Source organism: Dreissena polymorpha, chromosome 2, assembly GCF_020536995.1.
Source record: "Dreissena polymorpha isolate Duluth1 chromosome 2, UMN_Dpol_1.0, whole genome shotgun sequence".
In the NCBI taxonomy this organism is placed as follows: domain Eukaryota; kingdom Metazoa; phylum Mollusca; class Bivalvia; order Myida; family Dreissenidae; genus Dreissena; species Dreissena polymorpha.
In genome coordinates, this window is record NC_068356.1 from 115,402,898 (window position 1) to 115,429,416 (window position 26,519).

General features: G+C 36.5%; 1 protein-coding gene across 1 annotated transcript in view; it reads left to right on the forward strand.

The window, feature by feature from the left end:
• Positions 1-8,242: 8,242 nt before the first annotated feature.
• LOC127868601 (protein flightless-1 homolog) overlaps positions 8,243-26,519 on the forward strand; it is a 65,498-nt gene continuing 47,221 nt past the window's right edge. Inside the window, exon 1 of the mRNA XM_052410479.1 lies at positions 8,243-8,325. Coding sequence (XP_052266439.1) covers positions 8,263-8,325 — 63 coding nt within the window. The 5' untranslated portion in view covers positions 8,243-8,262. The remainder of the gene's footprint in view (positions 8,326-26,519) is intronic.

Here is a 26,519-nt window from a genome sequence, read left to right on the forward strand (position 1 = left end):
GCCCATTTGATATGTGTGCAAGATGATTCTTGTTCAAGAAGGCGTTTCCAAGCAATACACGTTTGGCACCATCTGCAATCGAGTAAAACTGGATAACACATTAGTTTTTTTGACATTTGAATGAACTAAATGGATTATCATGAAAAAAGCCTTCGGTATTTTGTAAAGATGGTTGAGAATGAAATTCGTAAGCCTTTAGTGAGTTAAAGAAGGCCACAAGGGATTTACAATAACACCAATGATGAATGTGAATAAATGTTCACTTGGCTAGAGGATTTGTTGTGAAAACGACGTCGCTTATCTCAAATATCTCATTTGTGCTGAACTACTCAAATAATTAAAGGGTTTATCATCCATCGAATTTTGTTAATATGATTTTTTTGTAAATAATGGTCATAAATAAGGCAGATTTAATATAAACATGTTCATTTGTTTAAAGAAAATAAGTTCGAAATATATTTAAGAATTGGAGATGACAATTTCAAACCATGTATCATATTCGAATACATTGTTGACTTGACAATTGTTAATAGTTTTATTTGATCGTTCGTCAAAAAGTTGTAACTCTGTTACTCTTGTATCTTCAATGCAATTGAGTAATTGAATAGTAATTAAATTGAATGCGTTTTAATTCCCTTTTATTATTGTTTAATTTGAGTTACAATGCTATGACGTTAAATTTTATTTACACTTAAATGTATTATGAATATTGCTGGGCCAAGTGTGAGGTTGAGCGCTCTATAACCAGGTTTAAACCCCCAATGCTTTGCATTGACCGTTCCAAGGCGGTGACCCCAGCTTTATTCATATTTTGTGTTTATGTTGGTTTGTATTGTGCTGTATTGTTCTGTTTTGTACTGTTTGGGCAATCGGTCACTTGCCTTAAATAAAGGACCAATTAATTGTTTTAATGAAAATTTAATACTGCTCCAGCAGCTGGAGTTTCACTTCTTTATATTGCATAAACAAGCTCACTCCTATATATCCCCCTAAACTTCGTTTGTGTGGGTATAAAAGACATTTAAATGATTTAATAACTATTCACAAATTACAAATCACGGTTACTTCTCTTTATCGCTATTAGTATATTGCTATTTTAGTCGTATCAGTTGTCTTAAAGAGATTTTCAGATTTGAACCTGTTTGAAAAGTTAAAACATTCTGTAAGACAAAATATGATCTCGGAAAAACATACATAAATGTTTTTTATATTTGACAAAGGACGCTAATCTTAAGACGTAAAACCTCTTATGAACCTTCGTGTTAGATCGACTTATTTCGTATATTTCTTCACCCAAACGACCTTCGCGTATGTGCGTAAAACTACGATAATTTCTTTAATATCATATCAAAACAAGATATTGCTCCTTATACGCAAGTTGATGGTCTACTTCCTTTATGTAGTAGCGGTTATGCATACGCCTTTGAATTAAGACGTCCCAAATTCTATTCGAAAGACAGGAAAACTTTTTAAATCAATGTTTCCTTTGTCTATTACAATTATTTAAGACTATTCCAAGTAGCAAAGTGGTGGTAATAAATACATTACTTGCAATTTTAAAATGAAAATTGATTGTGCACATGTCCATTTATTACCAAAGTTAACATATCACTTGTCTTCCATATGATTGAAAACGTATTTTAAATTATCAGTAATTACTGATCTGTGAATGTACTATGTAAACATGTTGTTAGCTCCGATATGGGCTGAGTATGACCATCAATCATTTTCATGTGCAAATTTAATCAGACATTTGCAAAAGTCAAATATTCTCTATGATAAAAGAATAAAATATATATTTGTTATTACGAATATCAATGCATTACAGTGAGAATTATAATCTGAGAAATTTGAACTATTTCGGATCCGATTGCTTTCGTTTTGCAAATGATGTACACTATGTTATCATACGTGTGAGTAGTTCATGATACGTTTATATTATTAAGATATGTTTCATAAGTGTATGCCACATATAAAATTCTAAACTGGAGGATGGTTATATCATAGTTATTTAAGCAAACTAGGTTACCCTTGCAAGTGAAACTGGAACAAAACTTTAAAATAATTATGTTTGTCGATCAACGATACATCATAGAAACGTTCCATGCTTTAAGTTTTTTTATTTTCGGTATGTTGCTTTTATTTTTAAATGACTTGTTGCTAGATATTGATTTTTTCTTGTTTTTTTTTTGATAATGGAAGACAACAACAGTTGTTTGTTTATATGTTCTTTATTTCTTTTGTTACAACTCATAAATTATCATAAATGCATATAAGATGCATTATGTACAAAATATGACACCTACGTATTACCTTATTGATATTTATATTCATTATATTGGAATTTGTTAATAAATGGTTCAAACAAAATGCGGAAAAATATTGAGGACTGGAATCCTCAATTGTTTTTTAAACTTTCATCGTGGATGCAGTTAACCATGAAAATCAGACACATAAAGACAGCCAGGCAATCAAAATTTCATTTCACAGCTTTTAAATCTAAAAAAAAACCGGGGACGCATGTTGAATTCATAAACATTTAATAAATATCAATGGTTTCACAGGCAATAACTGCACCGCTGTGCTATCATATCCACATTATTTTCACTGCAGCACTTTAAAGGGGCTTTTTGACAGATTTTGGCATGTATTGAATTTTGTCAATAAATGCTTTATATTGAAAAATGTAAACATTCGATCAAAAAAGCTCTTGCAAAAATCAAGAATAAAATTAAAGAAAGAAAAAAAGTATCCCTCAACTGGGCTCGAACCTCTAACCAATGGAGTAAAAGTCTATCGCTTAGACCACTCGGCCATCCGTGCTCATACCATGATTGTTGTATTTTGTACTTTATATACGCAATCCTCGTAGTGTCACAAAATGTAACGACAACATCAAAACACTCCAAATTATTAAATCGTTTCGCGTTGCAACGCTTTTTAATTTTCAGGTTTTTAAATCGTCAAAATGTGCATATAATGATTATTTTAGAGCATGGTAAATGTTCAGTATTACTGTTTCCTCACAAATATCATAACTACAACAAAATTGGGATTCTGAAACAATTTATTTTTATTTTGTCAATTTACCAAAACGTGAAAAGATCCCAATCTCAAGTAGGAAACTAAAATATGTACACAATATCAAATATTTAAGACGTATATTAAATGTACAGTTTTTTTAAGAAAAAAGTATTTATTTGTATTTGTCTTATCAGCGAATTTATTTTCAGCAAGACATTGACTGATTTTAAATGCCTCCCTTTTAGCGTGTTATCTTTGTGAAACATGTTTAAAATAAATATCTAATCTTGAACACCAGACGTGTAGGCGATACAAGACTGTATGTGGGTCATTGAAAGTCAATCTTATTTTACCTTAATGAATACAAAGTCTCTGGAAATAAACCTATAAGATTCCGTGATTTTTTTTTCAATTTTTATAAACAGAATAATTATTTCTTTAGTTTTAAAATGTACGATAGATTAATTAATACTTAAATCCTTATATATTTGTTACTTTAAAAAGATAAATTGGCACCAAACTAAAACATCGAACTTGTATTGATAACTCTAGAAATCAATGCGGACTTATTAGATCTTATATTATTTAATATATTAAATATTTAACTTAATATGACCGGTCATATTAAGTTTCTTAAAGAAATCATACATACATACATATATATATATGTATATATATATATATATATATATATATATATATATATATATATATATATATATATATATATATATATATATATATATATATATATATATATATATATATATATATATATATATATATATATATAATATTGATGCACATGACATTTTAGCTTTAACACGTACCTGTTAAAGGCCTTGTATTGTCTGCTACATTGATGTTTACAGGGCTGCATTTGTCCCACTTTTTGCTTGATATCTCCGTGTAACTTCTGAAGTGTTTGGTCAGTGTAAGGCTTGAGAGCTTTTCCTGCCATATCTAGAGCTTCTATTAACACGTATTTTGTATTTCCGGTTGATATCGAGGATTTTACTTCATTTGACATTATTTTAGCTGGAGTGGAGAGCTTAATTAGTAAATCTTAAAACGGTTTGAGTACAGCGTATTATTGATTCGAAATGTGACTATAATACACAAGTCACAATCGTGATAAATTGACTCAGGAATCCTACGTAAGATAGATATAATTTTTATTTCGGAGCCATCTTGGCTTGATACGCCCAATGCTTGATCCGACTCTTGTTTAACGCGCACTGACTGTATTAAACGCACACATTGTATTGTCATACTTTCTGCCGAAATGTGATAAAAAGAGCATTATGAAAGTGCGTGTGTTATACGTTTTGTCCTTTTATCCAAACAGTTTTCATTTCCGATATTATCTCACCACATTGAAAATGAACCCAAACCGGAAGTTAAATTTAATTCATTGCATATCGCGATGTGAATATAAATATTTGTTCAGTTTAAGAAAGAGAATCGAAAAAAGACAATTGAGTAATTTTTTAGAGTCGCTCTCGTTTTGCTGATCAAAATGCGATAAAAACTGGTAACATGTAAAAGGTAAATAAATTACGTTCTTATCAACTACATATATGTACAATATTTCCCCCCTTATCTATTGTTCATATAGTGTTCCTAAGTAACTCAAAAACTTTTATGAGTATTTCCCATGCTATATCGTCTGTTGAAGTTTTCACAAGAAATTAACCTCCGCCGCAGTTTAAGTTTTAAGGCTATTGATAGCATGAAATTGAAAAGTCCAATCAAATTAGAATCCACTACTCAAGAAGAACCTTATTTTCAAGACAGCGGTTTGACACTATCAACGCAATCGATTATTTTGATGTTTACAGACGATAAAGCTTTGAAACCAAAGCAAATATCTTAAGACCAAGGTTAATGATTATTTTTATAATGATTCATGGTCATATAGTTTTCATAATATATTTGTGAGGTAACGTTTTTATGAAAGTTACCTACGACTCAAGCGGAATATATATCAATACCTATATATATATATATATATTATCAATATATATATATATATATATTTATTGACTATGGAAACAGTTTCGTTTGCTTATAGATATGGTGTCAGCCTATTGATTTTTTAAATATTTATTTAAGCCACATTGGAGCTAAAGAAACTTTAGCAAACGTGTCCTGTAGTGTTTTCTTGACACATGTGTCGCGATGTCAACAAATACTTTAAAAAGCGACATGTTAAATGAGTGAAACCTCATAGAGCCATATTTGAGTTCATTTCCATAACCTTCAACGTAATGGCATTATATTAAATGCCTAGCAGCAACAAGAAACATGGTCGACGGACCACAATATACATTTTCTCACTTTGTCTCAAAGTCAATGTAAGTGTTAGCCAACCGGACAGTTAAAGGGGCCAATAAAACGTAAACATCAACGCAGACGATTAAGCTTTGACAAAGAGAAGAATTGGTTTTTTTTTTGGTAAATAAGACATGCAATTTAATCATAAATATAATTTTCGTTATCCGCGACAGCACCGCAATATTCAGCATTAGCACATTTTCTACCATACAACATTGCGCTGTATTTTGTTTACAACGTGAAAACAAATCAAAAAGCAAGTTTGATCAAATCATTAAAGTTCAACTTTTTGATAAAAACAAAAAACAACAACATTTAAAACACATTTAATCGTTTTAGTTAATTTTGCTATACATGTATCCTAAGATATATGTATAGGGCGGAAAAATAATATATCGTAATAATAGTATTGCATTCCATTAATATACACCAAAAGAAGATTAAAAAATGCATTCAAGTTGCAATATAATTAAAATCTACGACATTTAGTTCTGAAATTAAACAAACAAGTGAAACCTTCTTGTGAAGATGTGCCATATTTCAGCTTCATGGGCCAGTCTCGTAACTGGTTGTAAACAGATATAATAATGCATCGTAGACGTTTATTTAACGTTGTTCAAATATTCTTTAGAAAAAATAGCCGCCACGAGAGTCTTCTGAAACAGGTTGTTAACGATCATGCTCCTGTAAAAGTTTTTTTTAAACAAGCATCAGTCCCCACCCTACATGAACTCGTAATATAGAAAACTTATTTACAAGACCAGACAAGCTAAAAACACTACCAACATACATAAAACTAATTAAAACTGGTCAAACTACAAAAAAAAATCAGAAATATAAAAACACAGGTTAAAAGAGACTCCATCACAACATACTTTCAGGAAAGGTGCGGGGGCGGCCGTAAGTCGAAAGACTTCAAGCCAATCATCAAATCTGTCCTGTAACAAAAACCCACAAATAAGACAGACAACCCACTTATTTTAAAGTCGGCTGATGGGCAACTCAAATCAGACCAACATGATGTCGCAAACACACTCAACACACTCAACACATTCTATATCAATATAGCAAAGAACATAGATATAGAAGATAACACACATGACACAGATCTCCACCCAAGTATTGAGAAGATAACCAAGCACCACACAGAAACAGAAGGTCAACAATTAGCATTTGAACCAGTCACAGAACTTACAATATCAAAATCTATAAAAAGGCTACATCCAAAGAAGGCTACTGGAGTCGATCAAATTCCACCCAAAGTTATTATTGCAGGCAAACCCTCTCTTTCTCGGCCCATAAGTAACTTGTGCAATATCATGTTAAATAAAGGTCAATTCCCCGAAAGCCTTAAACTAGCACATGTTATACCAATTTATAAACAAGAGTGCCAAACTGTCACAAGATACGCCCGTTTGAAGGTTTTGGACAACTTGATAACTTTACCATGACCCATATTTGAACTTGACCTACATATCATCTAGACACAACTTCTGACCAAATTTGGTGAGATCAGATGAAAACTACATGTACTTCAATTAGAGAGCGGACACCATGCTAAATGCTTGAAATGCACTAAGTGACCCTGTGACCTAGTTTTTGACCCTGCATGACCCATATTCGAACTTGACCTAGATATTGTCTAGATACAACTTCTGACCAAGTATGGTGATTATCGGATGAAAACTACTTCTATTACAGAGCGGACACCATGCTAAATGCTTGAAATGCACTAAGTTACCCCGTGACCTAGTTTTTGACCCGGCATGACCCATATTCGAACTTGTCCTAGATATTGTCCAGATACAACTTCTGACCAAGTTTGGTGAAGATCGGATAAAAACTACTTCAATTAGAGAGCAGACACCATGCTTAATGCTTGAAATGCACTAAGTGACCCTGTGACCTAGTTTTTGACCCGGCATAACCCATATTCGAACTTGACCTAGATATTGTCTAGATAAAACTTCTGACCAAGTTTGGTGAAGATCGGATGAAAACTATTTGAATTAGAGAGCGGACACTGTTGTGGACGCCGCCCGCCCGCCGCCAAGGTGAAACTATAATAAAATTATACAAGGTGCTTGAAATGCTGGAGAGCCAGTTGGTTTTTACAATACCCAACAATTGTAATAATAATTAACTCCTAAACGTGTTTGTTTGTTGTGCTTATGTTCAATAAGAGCACTTTCTACTGGAAGAGGCGTTTAATGTTTCTCATAAAAATAACAGAAGGACATGTTTGGTTGTGTATGGCCTTTTCCGTAGCTTTCCGTCATTAAATCTGTAAAAAAAATCCTTAACAAAATCATTAATTAAATGTTGATTAAAATATATGGCATTTTAAAGGTTGCCTTCCTGACATTTGTGTATTGTGCACGAATATGCTCATTGCTAAGAATCTCTACCCAAGTGATAGCCATTGATGTTGATTAAATGTCAAACAAAAATAGCGACATGATGTGTAGGGTATCATACGCCTCCTATTCTGGAAAATTTTGTCTGAAAATGGTAAAGAACGTGGTTTATTATGCAATTTGTCGGTTAATGTGTGCCTGCTGTGTCAAATATAGTAGGGTTTCTTTTATAAGATAAAAAAACTAGCGAAAATCTCTCGCCTTTCTAATAGTTCGTGATTATTATTATTATTATTTTAAAGGTATGGCTACAAATCTCCCGACCAACTTGACTTTCAATGACTGTTTATGTGTGTCTTGTTTTCTATATTCACGTCTCTTGATTTTCTACAAGTTGATTTTATGTCATAATAAAAGCACTCTACTCCTTTTCATGTATATTATATTGTCGTGTGTCAAACGCAGGGTACCAGACCGGTACTTGTGGGAGAAACTAAAAATATTTAGTAGTTTGTAACCAATTCATTTTTTAAAGTAACCTAAAATGGCAGCCACAGGAGTTTTGCCGTTTGTTAGAGGAATAGATTTAACAAAAAATGATTTCCAGGTAGAGATTCGCCTTCTTATTAAAACATTTAAACAATCATAAACTCAATATTCACTTATACGTTAAAGCCTCTCTTTTGATGAACTATTTGATACCTGGGCCAGTGGTTACATATAAATCGCCCCTACTCCTATAAATATGAGGTCGATTTACATTTACATCGACCTCATATCGTTTAACGTTATTTTGCAATAGCATCGTTCCGACATGAATTCATGTCGGAAGCTTTAACGGCATCAAATTCATATAACAGCACAGAATAATCATGCAATAAATTATTAAACATAAAATATAAACATTATTTTGCTAATTGCATTAGAAAAATGTTTATACAAACTTACAAGTAATGATAGTCCAGACCTTAAAACACTACCACTGTTCAAATTCCATATTGTTGCCATATAGCACTGTGTAAATTGAAAGTTGCATAATGTTACCTCATTGGTCGGTTATAAATACATTGTTTCTCTATATATAGTATTCGATTTAGACGAAAATAATAATTTACGTGGAATGTCATATTAGTTTTCCATTAAAACGTTGACCTTGCCGTGTGTGTTTATGGACATTATTAGTTATGTTATACTTATTTTTGTATTTCATTAAGAATTAGAACGTGTAGCCCTTTTTGTTAACTGTTTTTAGCAAACGATTCGCGGCTTAATAAGACACGGAAAATAGTTAAAGCGACACTTTCATTTAAAGGTTTAATGTGAACAAAATTAAATGAAACCTTTTTTGGTATTAATATATATTATTGACATGTTAAATTCGATACTTGAAAAGGTGTTTAGTCTTTAAAAAGATGTCGCTGATATTGTTAATTTCAATAACTGTTAATATGCTTAATTTTGTATAAGAAATTGAATAGTTTCACCGAGTTGTATTCCCGCCTAAAATCCGATATCGTAAAACGCGCAACGGTTAAGAATAAGGTCTGAATAAGTTTAGGTATTCAGATCCCAATATCAGCAGCTGTGCCAGCTGGGAAGCCCCGTTTTGGCTTAACAACCGCAAGCGAAACAACATACTTTTTTAAGTCTTGCACTAAGACTCTATGATCACAAGTATAGGTCCCTGCTGTGGCGTATGACACCATAGTGTTATTTAGTATTGGTCGGCACAGTATCTGATCATAAAGATATAATTGGTTTGTGCTGAACACAGGGGCAATAAAACCACAGATCTATCAATAAACAAGATTATTGAGATATCTTTTATTGAACACCGCGATAAAAATGCTCAAACCACGGACTCTAGATTACACGGATAAGAAACATGGCAACATTCTCAGAATCATCACTGCTATATGTGTAATCACCTAACAATTCGTCTAAAAATAATTTATATATTTGAGTTGAAGACGATGTACTGTTGTATAAGTCTGAATAAACTATCTGTCTGCCTGTCTAAATCCAAGCCGTCATCGTCCCAGTGAAAAAAAATCTGATTTTGAACAGTTGGACATGATGCCCTGATGTCAAAATACGAAATGACCCGCGTAACACCGACCGTGATTTTCAAGAATCTTTAATAAATTGATAATTTAAGGTGAATAACATTTCATATAATCATACATAATTCCCTCGTTGATAATTAACAGCAAACGATGAATGTTTTTGACACCCATTTTATTTCAAGTATGCATGCAAAGCCGAATAAAATCGAGAGGGTCCGCTATATACGCTGTTTCATCATAAAATTATCACCCTTTCTGTGTTATAAACAAGAGCTGAAATCGTTAATTTATTAAGATTTATTTATAATAAGCTTTATTGATATGTTTCGTGAACAAAATACCACAATATATTCCATAAAAAATATAATAATCATGGCAAAGGAAATTCAATGGCCGGTTTCTAAACAAAAGCATAGTCGCCAAGACCGTAGCATCAGTTCAGTGCGTTAGGAACGCGCGATACTTTCTTCCGCCTTCATTCCTTAATTACTTTCGTTTTTAAACATTTTTTTTCTATCGTATACAGAATTCTATTCGCCTAAGCAAGATGTAATTTATAAAACTGAACTCCAAATATAAACGCTACAAATTGGTATTAAGTACGAACATGTCAACCGTCAATCTAGATTCTAAAACTCCAATACGGTAAGATATTTGCAAAAGTTAAAGTTATAACTCGCCGGGCTGACGAAATCAGAAGAAAAACTTAATATATGTTTATATATCTGTTTACTACGTAACGTAAGCTTTCTAATGATATATAATTTGTCAAAATCGGCCGAGAAATGAAACTATAATTCAACAAAAGACGTGAGTGGGTACATCAAAATGTATAACCTCGGCGCTTCGCTGTACGCTAATTGTACAAGATCGATAGCCACAACACGGTAAAACGCGCGGTGGTAAAACAAAATGTGTATTTCTTGTGTTTATCTCGCTATAAATCCATTAATAACAACGGGAGTATACTAAAACGTTTATTTTTTGAAAGAGGAATTAATAAGCAACACGATAACGTATAAACAAATAAAATCGGATGAATAGTTTTTGCATAAGATTGAATTTACTACAGTAAGGGTCAAATACTCGATTCATCTCCTATCAATATACACTCCGTGATACAACTGGTAGTTTTAACACACACATATAGGTTTCATTTAATTAAAAAGTACAGAAAGCTAAAAAGTGATGTGGTTTGTTGTACAACAACAATTGGTTATGTGTAACCTATTCAAAAAATAATTTCGTTCAAGATAATTCAATGTAATTCTATAAACGACAAACACACTTCGTGTGTTGTGTATGTTTATTTTTAAAAATGTACATAAGTGGTTTAAAAGCACAATTTTTACACATTTAACAGGTAATCACTCACATTTATGTCTAATTAATGATAATTTTATGCATTATCAAAGATTTAACGAGAAAAACTGAAGTTTAAGTTGAACTCAATTTGCTATAGGAAAACGACGGTAGCCGTTTAGACGTAAGCTACCCCAGCTTACGTCTAATTATTTGGACTAAAATCGCCCCTTGTCAATGTCCCCGAATCATGCCCATTACTTTCTTGTCATCGTAGTTTTTAAGTAGTTTTAATTGTTAACTTGAAGATCACTGTTATGATAAGCATTTCCCAAAACTACATGACTACCCTCACATAAGTGAAGTTTACTGTTCGCGTTTGGTGACTTATTGATAAAATTATCCTGGTGTGTTTTTTTCAGTGGAATAAGGCTTCTACTGATTAATTCTCAGAAAAATGCATAAAAAACAATAAGTTATTGTTGGTTATTGAAAACTTATATTTTACCAACAAAAGTTTACAAAAAAAACAACTGTGTACATGTTTAACTTAAGGTGGTTCACTCTTGACTTCTCCTGAATCTCGGCATGACTAGATGTTTGTTTTCGTGAAAACAGTGCTTTATTATACGAAAACTTTAATATGAAGATGAAATAATCGCTTTTTCCTATGTCTGGTTTGAAAATGAATAGTAGTTTTAAGAGATTTCAATATACAGGGATCAAGCTAGACTCCAATTTTTAGGAGGAGTCATTAATCCCTTAGCTAAAGAAACTTCAGCGTACAGTTTATATAGTATTGACAGACCTGTACGCTGAAGCTCACCCCGTATCGAAAGTCAACCAGAGTCGTAACATATTTATGTCACGCTATAAATCAAAGAAAGCTCATTTTCTTGGATACATTTCTACATATATTGGTAAATGAATATAAATTACTGCATCGAGGAATATTTTAAGGTTCAAATGTTTCAAATGCATCTTACAATAGATGAAAATAACTCTCATCAGTCTGAAATTCACAATTTTGACGCCATTGTCGCTTTGTCACGTGACGAGTTTTCATTTGGATACTTTCGGATAAACCGTGACATTTTATGCTGAAATTGTAAACATTACTTTCGTTTTCTGAAATCTATTATTTGTGATTAACAACTTATGTCTGGTGGATTATAAGACTGATTTCATTGTGAATCAGGTAGTTTTATATAATATTTACTTTGACTTTGTATTGACACTACAATTTGTTTACAAAATAAGCCAGCATAATTAAAATACCGGGAAATGTCATTCTGAATTTGAAAACACCCGAGCACATGGTTTGTTACTAAAAATAGAAATAACGTCATCTGACCGTGAAATCTCGGGAGATTCGCATTTCAAGAAAGTCTGTTAGATCGCTGTTTTTCTCGATATGTAAGAGCAGAATAGATACATTTTAAATGTTTAAGATAGTATTTTGTGAAAGAATATATCAGTTAAATGTGGAAAATGTCAATCTTTCCAATCAAGTGGTTGATTTGGGGCAACAACTGCATTTAAAAGCTGTTTTGGACCGGTCTTTGTTAACTGTCAACTTTTCGGGAATTTCTGGTTGACTTTCCTAATGAGGTTGGTCCATAACTATAAAGACGCGCCAGTCAAAAATCATAAAAAGCGACATTTAAAGTTATGGAAGCCAGAACTATTAATCCCTAAGCTCTGGAAAGGGAGAAGTGAGGAAGTTTTAGGGAGAAGTGGATCTTTTGCGATCACCATACTGTCAGGCCGTTCATTAAAAAATTGCATCAAAATCTTCCCAATTCAGATGTTTTTTTCAGCATGTTTCCTTATATGACTTTAGCTTCTCAATTTTTTTACAGGATTTATTACAAAATAAAATTAGAATGAACTTACCTACACATCTTAAAAATCTTTGGTAGGGTTACAGCAAACAAACAATTTTTTAATGCTGGCCTGAGGTTTTTCGGTATTTGGGCTTGCATATAGTCTGTGTTAGAATGGACTATTGTGAACCATGACCTGTAAATGTATTTAAACTCAAGTAATAAAATCATTCCTTAATAAATTTATTACTGACAAAAATATAAGCATCAAATCATAAGAAAATAATTTTGGAAAAGCAGTTCTATAAGCACTTATTTATCAGTTCTTTCTCAGTCAGCATTTTGTGTTTACAGTCTGAGTTCGCGATACAGAATGAACATGACCAAGATAATGAGTGTAGCCGGGTTGTATATAGAGAACACAAGTGGGTTGTCGTATATATTCTTTATTTTATAGATGTCTATAATATTGAAAATGATGGTCTGAAAAATAATACAAAAACAATTATGAATAACTTATTCAAATTGCAATAATTAAACATTGCAATGAAATACATAATAATCAAATACATTTATATTACAATAAGCAATACAATACAATACAATGTAATTATATTAACAATAAAAGTAAACTCACCAGCGACCTGAGGACTTAAGTTTTAAAATAAACATATGCTGACAAATGGAAAATGCCAACATCTATCTCTTACGAGACTTTATGATGGAATGATCATAAACTAGGGTATAAAACCATTGAAACTCTATAGTTAAAACATCTCACATAAAAACTTGCAATGTTAGATCATTCACTCACCACTTAGCACCCACACTGATACTCGCTCACATTATTGCATGGGTTAGTAATATTAAAGGATTAGTGTCAGAGTGAATACCCTGTAACGTGTTACATACTCCCTCTGTTGGAAAAAATGGCTCCTGACATTTTAAACATATAACACACAAATTTAAATGACCAATCCCTACTATAGTACCCCCTTGACTATACCAGCAATTCACATTACTGAAGTACATGTACACTCTCCAGTAGAGTATACAGTGTTTACAAGGAGCGTCAGGACTGATGGGGTTGTTTACCCTCGGGACTTCGGTTAAAAACCATTGCCCGAGCACACTGCTTAACATAAAACTCTGCATTAAAAGGTCGAAAACGGCCTTAAAATGGACAGCCCGATTTTACTGGGCTGTACCATTGATATAAATAGAAAACTTTGCAGTGTTGGTGCGGTGCCTTAATAAAAATCTATTGGTTTTAAAATATCTATCCATATTTAAGAAGCGTTAAAAAACGCAGTACTTTACACTGGCTGGGCCAAACGCTGTTAAAAAGCGGCGTTTTTATTGGTTGATACACTTTTAAAACGATGACGCTGATTGGCCGAAATTTCTTATTAAGGATTGCAAGTAGGTCAATCCGTTTATAAATAGAATTTTCCCACGGCGGACGTTGCACTTTTACAAAAAAGTAAACAATAATAGTTTCTATGCAGAAAATATAAATGAAAGAAAAGGATGAATAAATCCAAAAGAACTTGGACTTGTTTTATAGTTATAAATTACTATGTTTATGTTATGTTACTGTACTTCTTATTAATTATTATTATTTATATGATGTTGTTATTGTATGTTATTGTTTGTTTTGTTTTTTAAGGAGGAGAGAGAATAAGAATAGCCCAATTTTTATAAGTAAAGATGGTGAAAACACACATACTGTTGTATGTGGCATCATCATTACTAGACCCACTGTTCAGTATATACTGCAATGGGTTTGTTGGAGTCTTTAGACTTTGTGATCTGTGTTTTAAATGTTAAAATCCAAATAGGATTATTTTGATATAATGCTTATAGAAAAAGGAATACACAGATGTGTAATATGTTTGAGAAACAAAATAATAATACTTGAGGGTTTTCCAGATCACAAAGTGGTTGAACGTTGCCACTATATATTTACATACATAATCAAGTACCATTATTATGTGTATATTTAAGGTTTAAACGAAATGCCACACAACAAGATCTAATCGGTGGAGAGATAAGTTTATCTATGAACATTAATTAGTAGGGATGCCAGAGCCTGATTTAACAGCTCTCAAATGTAAAGTGATTTTGCATGTATACATGCAATTATATGAAAAAAGAAAGGAAAAAAGACAATATATAATAACACATAGGGAGTATAACTCTCAAATATATATTAATGTTGCAATTGAGTATTGAGTTATTAAAAATGTAATGTGTATAAATTTATGTTTGTGGCTCAATGTTGAACACTTGCAGACAGGGAATATAGCCGTAATGCTCCAACGTAAGACCCTGTCTGTATGGAACTTAAGGAGGATTGGGCTATGGAGAAGAGAAGTCCCCCCAGAGTGGCATTAAAACAATATTTAAAAGTGAGTTTAGTAAAAAAAAACTTATATGTTAAGGGTTATGACTTACGTGTCTCCAAACGGTCACCTTTATAGGGCCACATACAAATAAAGGTAAGACAATGTGCTTTACAGTTAAAAATGAGACAAAAACAACTAAATTTGTACAAAAAGTACATTATTTACAATATGTACAGAACTATATGCGTTTATATATTTAAAATACATGTTGCCACCCTGGAGGGTTGAAAGAAGAAGAGATTTTTGGAAGTGTAGGCCGGTGTGAGTGGGGGAAAAAGAGCCAGCAGGGGTGATGTCACTCAGTTGAACTAAGGGAGGTAATTGTGGGGATGGAGTTTACAATGGTTGTTTCCCCTGGACCAGAGGGAGTGCACGGTAAATGGAAAATGGTTTGTATACAATTGAAGGAGAATTATAAAAAGGTATGATGTAAAATGGTAAAAAGACCAAATATTACCTAGATGCATTAAAACAAACCCAAAAAGCTCTAATCCAACCAATATTATTTATATATTGGTGATAACAATGGAGGAAATAGTACTAACGTATCTTGTAAGGTATGTAAAATGGCAATTAAACAGAAAAACCGAGGCAATTTGCTATATAAAATAGCAATTTAATATAAAATTAAGGAAATTTGCTATATAAAATAGCAATTTTAACATGAATTAGTGTAATACAGAGTAAATTGTTTGCTATGGTGTAGGAATAGCAGTATTGAGAAAAAAATTAAGGCAATTTGCTATATAAGATAGCAGTTTTACGCAAAAATAAGGACATTTGCTACACAAAATAGCAGTTATAACAAGATTTAATGTACTAAAAGGTACAAAATTAGCAGTATCAACAAAGTCAACAATAATACGAAGGGATTGGTATTACCCTGGATAGGACTAAATAAGTGTTTATCATGGTATAAGGCCCTGCACCGTGCACTCCAGTCCGACATGGCTCTTCGAGTTTGAAGGGGAAAGGGTGGGGTGTCAAAGGAGAAGAGAGGGGGTGCAATGCAGCCAACAATCCTAGGTTACTGGACAGCCTCGTCCTTTCTTGTAGTAAGAAATGCCATAAAATATGATTATATTAAAAAACTGAAAAATGTAAATGGTGGACTAACGTCATACTCTCATAAAAAATGTATTAAAATAAAGAAGACCAGGTCAATGCCATTGGCCTGATTTAGAAAGGTCGGGGTAGAACAATAAACTGTTGTTAATAAGTTGTGTAAAAGAGACACAAATCCAACACAATTATTAGATTACATCAGTTTTGTGCAAAGATTACACAGTTTAAAAAGAAAAACAGTCACAAGACTGAATAATTAGGTGGGTGTTGGCTGCTCTCCCTCCCCCAATGACCTAGATTTTGTCAGTTATCTGACAATCCAGAAGGTATTTGGCGAGGGCAGAGAAGACGGAGCCCCTAGCTGCTCCCTTGGGGTCTAGCACGTTGGAAAGGTTAAAAACTAGTCCATGGGAGTGCAATGCAGCTTCGAGGTGGTCCCTCTGCGCCTTATGGTTAGGACAGTGCAGCAGCATGTGGGGCGCAGTGAGAGGTTCCTGGCACCTAGGACATGCGGGGTCTATACCAAGGACATACTTTCCTGCGCCACTGGGTGATAGGGTGGTTCCCATCCTCAGGCGCTTGATGGCTCTGTCAAGCACAATGCTTCCTGAGTATCTGTCAGGCGGCCTGAGGGTTTTCGCAGGTCTGGTAAAAGTATGTTGACGGGAAGACAAATTGTCGGTCCGGAGATTCCACTCACCCATTACAAATTTCTTTGTCAGGGAGTAGATCTCCGTAGGTGCCAGGGGTTCCCCAGCATCAACGGCCCCCCTCAAGAGGCCCTCTGAGGCCCCCCTGTCGGCTTGCTCATTCCCACTGATGTTGACATGTGCTGGACACCATACTAATGTGACCTTTAAAGATTTATCTAGGCACTGTCGATGAAGTTCCAAAATGCTAGCTAAAATATCAGGCCTAGATCTGCTATTTCTGTTTTTTATGGACTCAAGAGATGACATTGAGTCTGATAAAATAGCAGTTTTAGTAGGTTTATTGACCAATATCCAGCACAGAGAGAATTTAATTGCCAAAAGTTTTGCTGTAAAAATAGAGAGATTGTTGCTGAGCTTGTGCGTTTTACTAATGTATTTTGAAGGAATTACAAAAGAGTTGGCTACCAAACCAGAGTTAGGGCATTTGGAGCCGTCAGTGTAGATTTTTAGATGCTCAGCATACATATTATCTATAAGAGAGAGAGCTTCTGACTTGATGAGTTGTGGCAAGTCAGTTTTCGTTATTTTATTAGAGAGTGATAGGTCAACATCAATGGGTCCAAGCGTCCAGGGGGGGTCTTGGAGGGCCTCAGGTCTGCTACATGTACCTTGTCGAGACCGGCATCTTCAACCAGGGTCCTAATACTCGCACCAAAAGGTAGGGCGACATGCTTACGCTTAAGTATTTCCCCCTTGATGAAGGTGCCAGTCCCGACAAGTTTGTTTTTCAAAGATAATTTCGGTGCCGCCTAAATTTAAGTCCAAAGAGTGCTGAAATTGGTCGCCAAATAGTACTCCTACTGTTTTGGTTGGAGAAATTTTGAATCCCCATTCAATTGCCCATTTCCATATGGAGTCTAAGCATGCTTGAGTCCTCTTTTGCAGGCGTAACATGTTAGACCCCTTTAACCAAGTGCCTGAGTCATCGGCAAACTGGGAGATAACCATTCCTGAGTCTTTTACGGCATCAGGTAGACCGTTTACGATGAGGGAGAACAGAGTTGGGGATATTACAGACCCCTGAGGGGTTCCGCGGTCAGTTATGGCTACCTCTGATAACTCCCCATCAACCCTGACCTGGATTTTATGGCCCTCTAGGAAAGCTCTGAGGAAGTGGAAACAGTATCCAGTGATTCCATAGTCAGCTAGCTTTTTTAATATGCCAAAGGTCCATGTTAAATCAAAGGCGGCCTGAAGGTCCAAAAAAATTGCTAATACTGATTGCCCATGATTTTTTGCAGAAAGAATATCATGTTGTAATCTAGCTAGCTGATCAAGAGTAGATCGCCCCTTCCTAAAGCCAGACTGGAAGGGGTTTAGTATATTATTTGATTCCAATAAGTGTTCTAATCTATTTTTGACCTTTATTTCTAATAATTTACCTGCATGTGATGTTAAACTTATTGGACGATATGAGTTTGGATCATTTTTGTCTTTACCGGGTTTAGGAATTGGAATCACTGTGGCCTGCTTCCACTCGGGTGGTATCCTGCCTGTCCTATACACCTGATTGAATAGGTTAAGCCAGATTTTCAGAGTTATGGCTGGCATATTTTTAAACATTAAATATGCTATTTTGTCCGGCCCCGTGGCGGTGTTGCTCCTGCTGTTAATGGCACTTAATAATTCTGTAATAGTGAATGGTAAATTGAGAGGCGTGCTGTTATCCCCAGGCTCATTTAAAATATTTTGGTGCTCAGTCTCAAACGCTTTTGATAATTCAAAGTTTCAACGGGAAGGTTTGAGTCACTGGAGACAGATTGGAAATGTCGTACCAAAAATTGAGCCTTTTTCCTTGGGGTAGTGGCAATTTCGCCTTTGTATTTAAGTAGCGGTACAGGGGTGAATGAATTTCCTTTAATTCTGTGAATTTTTTCCCAAAAATCCCTAGTATTTTTCTTATTAATGATAGCTGAATCACAGAATTCTTTCCAATTTTGAGTTTTTGCGTCCAAAATAACCCGCTTTGCCTGATTTTCGAGGGACCTATAATTAAGGAGATTTTGCTCAGCGGGGTTCCTTTTAAGAATTTTCAAAGCATTTTTACGGGCCTGTACCGCATTGGAGCACGCCTCATTCCACCACGAGACCCTATTTCTGGCTTTAACCTTGCCGGAGGAGACCGGTATGCTACATTCCGCTATGGACAATATCTTGCTAGTTAAGTTGTTGCAAAACAGATTAGGATCCTGGGAGAGAACATCTGCAAGGGAGAGATCTAAGCAGAGGTCCCTAAACTGAGCCCAATTAGCTTTTTCCAATAAAAACTTTTGCTCTCCTGAGCATTGATCCTCAGTTCCCTGTGCAATATAGTTGAGCAGGGTAACCTGTTGTGGGAGGTGATCAGATCCCATGGTATCATTAACGGTTGCCCATGCAGACGCACTTGCTATCCTGGCATTAACAGCAGTAAGGTCAATGTGGGAGTTTAAACCAGTGGGGTCAAGTCTGGTTGGAGAACCGTCATTGAGCAGTATAAGATCTTGCTCGTCCAACCATTCTATTACCGACCGACCTTCTGCATCTGAATTGATGGAACCCCAAGCAGGGTGATGTGCATTAAAGTCGCTTGTGAATATTACATCAAAGGGTCCTTTAATGGTCCTTAATTCCTTAAAGAGGCCGTTCAGAGTTTCAAGATCACATCCTCGTGAATATAAATTGACCAGGATAAGAGGCCGGTTCTTGTCAATAACCAATTTAATTGCTAATGCCTCAATAGCAGTGCTACCATCAGATTTTAATTGGTTCTTCACTCCCAGGTGTTCATAATTAATTGTGTTTTTAATATATATGGCAAGGCCGACGGCAATATTATGGTTTAAATTAACAAAATTCTTAAATTCACAGTTATACCCAGGTATTTGTTTTACAGTACTATTTGAAAATTTGGTTTCCTGTAGGCATAAGATATGGGTACTAGGGTTACTGTCAATAAAATATTTTAACTCTGTCAATTTGTTGGCGGTAAGACCACCAACATTGAATGAAATGATTTGCAGGTTACTGTCCATAGTGGCGTGTAATTAACTTGCGTTTTATCTGATTTAATGTATGATGAGGAGATTTAACTCCTAGTTTATGGCCTGCACAGGCCCCTTTGAGTTTTGCGGGAGTCCTGGCAAGCCGAACATGTTTCTTTTTAACGGGGAGGGTACCACTGGCCGGGGGGGGGGCATCCTGGATCTGCTACTATTGGAGGATCCCCCGTTCCAGAATGGATTTTATTAGTTAGGGATTTATCAGGGGGGATGACCTTTGTTATTGATTCTCTGCAATTTTTGAACCGAGAATCAATTTTGTTATAGATGTAGGATATAACACGACTCCCAGTGGGCCTTTTCTGGTCCTTTAGTATCTCAGCAACCAGATCCGCCAGCTCGCTGAGATATATTTTCCTATGTGTGGGACCTGTTGCTGGCGGATCCTTAATTTTAATAAATGAGTCCCCAGCAAACAAGTTACGTCTGCTGGTGTTGTCGGTAGGGGAGCTCATTGGGGATGTCTGGGAGTCGACCATTCTGGGACGATTAGGGGGGATCTTAACTCGGGGTTCCTCCTCTATTTCACAGACACCAGAGATAGAAAGGTTCTCCAATATACTGGAGTGCACTGACACCAGAGAGTCTCTCCCCGTCACATCAAACATAGAGTCGTCCGACAGTGTAGGACAACTACAGGTGGTGTCGCTAGCACCGTCGGTCAACGTGGTGGACGGGGAGGATCCCCTGGTAGCCACAGGAGGGCGTCTCTGAGTGGGTGGATCCCCCTGGATAGGCGATACAGGGGGGGGGTGCATAAATCGGGTGTGGTTTTGGATACCGGTTCCACAAAAGTAACCTTGGGGGGGGGGATTCCCTATATATAGGTTGAGGGGGGGTACTCTTACCCACTAACCCCTCAACTAAAAGACATGACCTCTCGGTTTCGGGCATGATACTACCGGTAGAGGCATGTTTGGGTGATGACTTGAAACCGGTTGTGTTGATTGTGTTACGGGTGCCCACGCTGTGGCTCGCAGTGTCAGGCGTAAATAGCCTGCTCTCCGCCTCGGACCAGGTGACCCCATAAAAATGAGCAAAAGTGGCTAAGGTGACAGCCTTCTTATAGGAGGGGCACCCCTGGAAGGAAGCGGAGTGCGGGCCGCCACAGTTGGCGCACCAACCTGTTTTGTTGGTGCACCTTCTCTGGCAAGTAGATCCGGCGCAGCGGCAACAGGTAGTGATACTAGAGCATTTACCCCTGCTGGCTATGTGGCTGAAACCATGGCAGTAAAAACACCGGGCAGGTTGGACCGGGCAGGGACGAATGTCAAGGGCAATATAAGTGCCCTTCACAAGGATTTTGTTAGGGACTGGAATAGATGTAAGGAAAGTTATTTTGACCAGTCTCGAAAAGCCAGGGGGCGCGGGGCGATAGGGGTCAACCCTTTCCAAGTTGGTTATAGAAAGTTCGGAAAGGGGAATCGCAGGGCTAAATACAAGATTTCTTTGAAGTTCCATAAGTTCCTGACTTTCTGGGATCCCTGCTATAAAACCTGAAACTGACCTCATGTTTGAGGGTGATAAGGCCCGGACTGCGACGCTGCCAAGGTGGAAAGTCCCCCTAGAGAGAAGGGTAGCATGCGCCTGAGCGGACTTGAGCTGCAGTAAGATGCAACAAGACGCAAGAGGCACAGTCCGCTCGAGTCCAGGAAGCTCCCTAGCCAAACACGAGGCCAGTTGAAAAATAGTGAAGAAAGACATAATGGGGCCTACACTTCCGACTGACTGGAGGAGGCACCTAAAGGGCATGATGTTGTGGGTAAGATGATGGGAATCCAACCCTGAAAGTGCCTCCCCTAGTAAAGGGGTCAGGTTCTTGCTCTGCCCCTTGGATGCTTTATTGTGTAATGACATTGTAGGTATTGAATGAAAAATTGACAGAGGATAAAGAAATAATAACTACTACAATCGCAATCCTGAGACAGTCAACCAATATGTATACATTTATTCTAGTCGCCGTTAATAGCCTGACAGTAAAGCAATAATAACAAGCACCGCACCGGTAAACAACCCAATAAGTTTATATAAATAAATAATAATGGTATATTAAGTCATTTGGTAGTTGCTAAATGCTGTAATATAAAAACCAAGAAAAAAGTTTCCGAAAACCAAATGACGTCCGAAATAGTGCTATTAAAGAGTTTACGAAAAAGAAAAAAAAATGGTCATGGACGGGCAAGGTATCAATAGCGGTAGTGTTGTGGCTTGTATTGTCTCTAATCTTGAAGGACCCTCTCTGCTTTTCTTTAACTTTGCGGTATGATGCCAGAAGCTTAAAAAAAAAATCTTTATTTACAATCTGCCAATATGGTGGCCGGAAACACGATGTGTATGTACAAGGAGCGTGGGAAAATTCCTGACCTATATACAGTATGTATGAAAACAGCTGTTCAATCAGCTGACAGTTGACCCACTTGTCAATCAAATGTAAACAGAGTTGGTGCTATATATATACAGGGAAAATATGCACAATAATTCAACTTAGAAGGCTGAATCTAAGTACACACACTAATTGCAATATACATTATTAGATTGCAAATAAATCAATCTGTTAAAACATTCTATTTACTGACCAAAATATTGATAAATATATCCTGATAATAATATACTGAAAACTGTTCTTTAGTAAACAGTAATACTATCAATCACATTGACTTTAGAAGACAATGTACACAAGATGAAAATTAAACAATACCATTCATCAGGTCTAAATATTATTAAACCATTGAAATATGATAAATAAAAACATGCATAAACAAAATCAATTTAAAACAATTGTTTTAAAATATGTTTAAATATTTTCATGAAAAGCAGATAGACAATTCATTTTCATAGGGACTGTTATGTATACTAAATAAGTTATACATAATAAATATGGACTTCCTTTTTACAATCATTATAGTTCTGAGCAAAGATTGGCATGACCCATTCTCCATATCTATCTGGAGGTTGTCTTAGCCTTTGGGGTCTGTCAACTGGTTCTGGTTGTATTATTGTAGGTGGTGTAACCTGAGGTGTATGTTGCTGTGTTGTATGTGATGAAGTCTGAGTCTCACCTTGAGATTGGTTACTCACTGGCTGACTAACTAACTCACTAACATGAGAGTTAACTCCTGAGTTTGTGGAATTTTGATCACTCAACAAATTGAGTGAGTTGTTTGACTGCTCAGACATGCTACCATCTACCGCTGACGGTGTCTGAGATAAAGGACTGAGAATCTCAGAATTGGCATTGACAACCGGACTGTGTGTCTGTTGTCTTGTGACATACCCAGGTACATATCCGACTCTCCGCTGTGGAATGACATAAGAGTCTGACTCGGACGAGCAGTCACTATCGGATGTCTCCATGTGTTTTGACTGGGATCTGATAATCCTTTTAGGATTTTGAGTTCCCTTTTTGTGAATTGATGTGGGTGAAGCACTAGGGAATATTGCTATTGGCAGCAGTAAATTCCTATGCAGTGTTCTGATAGGACCAGTACCATCTTCTCGTCTAACCTTGTATACTGGAATGTCAGGATTTGGGATTTCCATGACAGTATACGGTTCAGATTCCCAACGGTCAGCCAACTTGTGCTTACCATCAAAATGAGTTTTTCTCACTAAAACTCTATCATAGACCTCAATACTGGTGGCATTAACCTTGCGGTTGTAAAATGCCTGATTCTTTACACCTTGCTTCGCAGAGGCCTCTGCAGCCAGCTTATGGGCTTCCTGTATGCGATTTTGCAATTTGTGTATGTAACCAGTAAGGTCTGGAGATCCTTCATTCCCGGGCTCGGTACCCATGAATGTATCTATCGCAAGTCTGGGATGACACCCAAACATGAGATAGTGGGGCGAATATCCTGTAGCGTCACTTTTAGTGGCGTTATAGGCTTGCACCATGGGACCTACAAAGGATTTCCAATCTTGTTTTTGGACTGGATCTAGTGTTCCCAACATCTTTATGAGTGTTTAGTTGAATCGTTCCGTTGGGTTACCCATTGGATGGTATGGGGTTGTGCGGGACTTTTCAATTCCAGCTATTTTGCAAAGCTCCTGTATTACCTTACTCTCAAAATTTCTGCCCTGATCGCTGTGAAGGCGTTCAGGAAATGAGTAGTATCTAATAAAGTTGTCATACAGGGCTTTTGCTGTAGTAGTGGCAGTTTGGTTTTTGCAAGGGACAGCTTGTGCATACCTGGTAAAATGGTCTGTTATTACCAGGATATTTTCATGGCCTCCCTTTGATGGTTCTAGGGACAGAAAATCCATGCAAACCAGTTCCATGGGTTTTGTGGTCTTGATGTTCACCAGACCAGGCAGCTGTCTGTTGAGGACGTTTGCTCAAAATACATCTGGTACAACCCTTAATTTTCAGTTCTAGATCTCGTTCTAGATGGGGCCAATAAAATCTCTGCCTGGCCAACCACAAGGACTTGTCCTTGCCTGGGTGTCCAACATCATCATGAACACCTTTAAGGGCCTGTTCCCTGAATGCACTAGGTAAAACTAATTGCTTAACGACTTGACCATCTAAAGAAGTGGTTCGGTACATCTGTTTATCCTCAATAGTGAGTCGTTTCCATTCTCTGAGTAACAGCTGTACCTCGTGTGGTTCCTTACGGAGTGCCTCCTCTCTGGGGCGGGAACCGCTTCTTAAGAGATCAAGTACTCTAGCCAGGTACTGATCTTGAGCCTGAACTGTACTCCAGTCAGTCCTTTGTGCAGGTTGTAATTGAGATCTGGCCTCTTCTGCAGCAAGAGGACAGATATCAATGGCAATACATTCTGCTAGGGGCATTAAAATTTTGTACTTTAGATGCCTGTGTTATGGCTTGGACCATATCTGAAGAAACTTCAGGTATCCTGCTCAAAGAATCAGAATCAATATTTAGCTTACCAGGTTTGTACTTAATGCTGAAATTGTATGCAGCCAATGCTGCCAGCCATCTATGGCCAGTGGCATCAAGCTTAGCAGTAGTGGTCACATATATCAGTGGATTGTTATTGGTTAAGACAACAAATTCGTTACCGAAAAGATAATCATGAAACTTTTCTGTAACTGCCCACTTTAACGCTAAGAATTCCAGCTTATGTGCTGGGTAGCGTTTCTCTGACGGCCTCAGTCCACGACTGGCATATGCAATGACCTTTTCTGCCCCATCCTGATTTTGGTACAAGACAGCACCAAGGCCATGACCTGATGCGTCTGTATGCAGTATAAAGGGCTGATTATACTGTGCATATGCAAGTACTGGAGAGGATGTCGGTTTGCTCTTGATAGTTTCAAAGGCTTGATCTTGAGCGTCACTCCAAGACCAAACAGCTGGTTTATTGGTCTTTTTGGACCGTTTCTTGCTCTTGCTGGCCCTGCCTGTGGTGTCATGGCCTTTCAGAAGGTCGTTGAGTGGTTCAACTATCTGAGCATAGTGCTCTACATACCTTCTGTAAAAACCAGCAAAGCCAAGAAACTGTCTCAGCTCCTTTATGTTTTTGGGTGCTGGCCACTTAGTGACAGCACTGGTCTTTTCAGGGTCAGTGGAGATGCCATCTTCACTGATCACATGACCAAGGTACACCACAGATGACATAAAGAGCTCAGTTTTGGAGGGTTTGAGCTTCAAACCATTTTCAGGAAGGCGTGAAAATACAGATTCGAGCCTTTCAATATGTTCATCAAATGTTCTGGAATAAACCAGAATGTCATCAAGAAAAATGAGACATTCCTTCAAGTGTAGGTCGCCCATACAACGTTCCATAAGCCGTTGAAAAGTACTAGGGGCATTACAAAGTCCAAAACCTAATCGGTTCCATTCATAGAAACCTAGGTTTCCTACACTGAAGGCTGTTTTGTGTTTGTCTTCTTCTTCAAATTGTACATTCCAATAACCTGACCTCAAGTCAAGTTTGGAAAAGTATTTAGCACCAGAAAGACTGTCAACAATGTCATCAAATCTGGGTAAGTTGTAAGCGTCTTTTCTGGTTCGTGTATTGAGTTGTCTCCAATCAATACAGAATCGAAGTGACCCGTCACGCTTCCTCACCAACACTACATTGGAACTGAAGGGTGACTCTGATTCACGAATGACATTCAACATTTCTTTAATATGTTGTCTCACCTCTTCATACAACCCTGGGGGTATGTGTCTGTATGACTGCTTAAAAGGGGTTGGGTCTTCTAACACAATCTTGTGTTTAAGAAGATTTGTACACCCTATATCAGTAGGACCTTTGGAAAACACCTGTGACCAATTTCCTAGCACTTGTTGAACCCTTTGTACTTGTTTGGTTGTCAGATTTTCAGTATCAATCTTAACTCCAAGGTCATTGGTACACTCATTTACTGGTGTTTTCTGTTGAGAGTCATTCTGAAAACTTGAGGACAAATG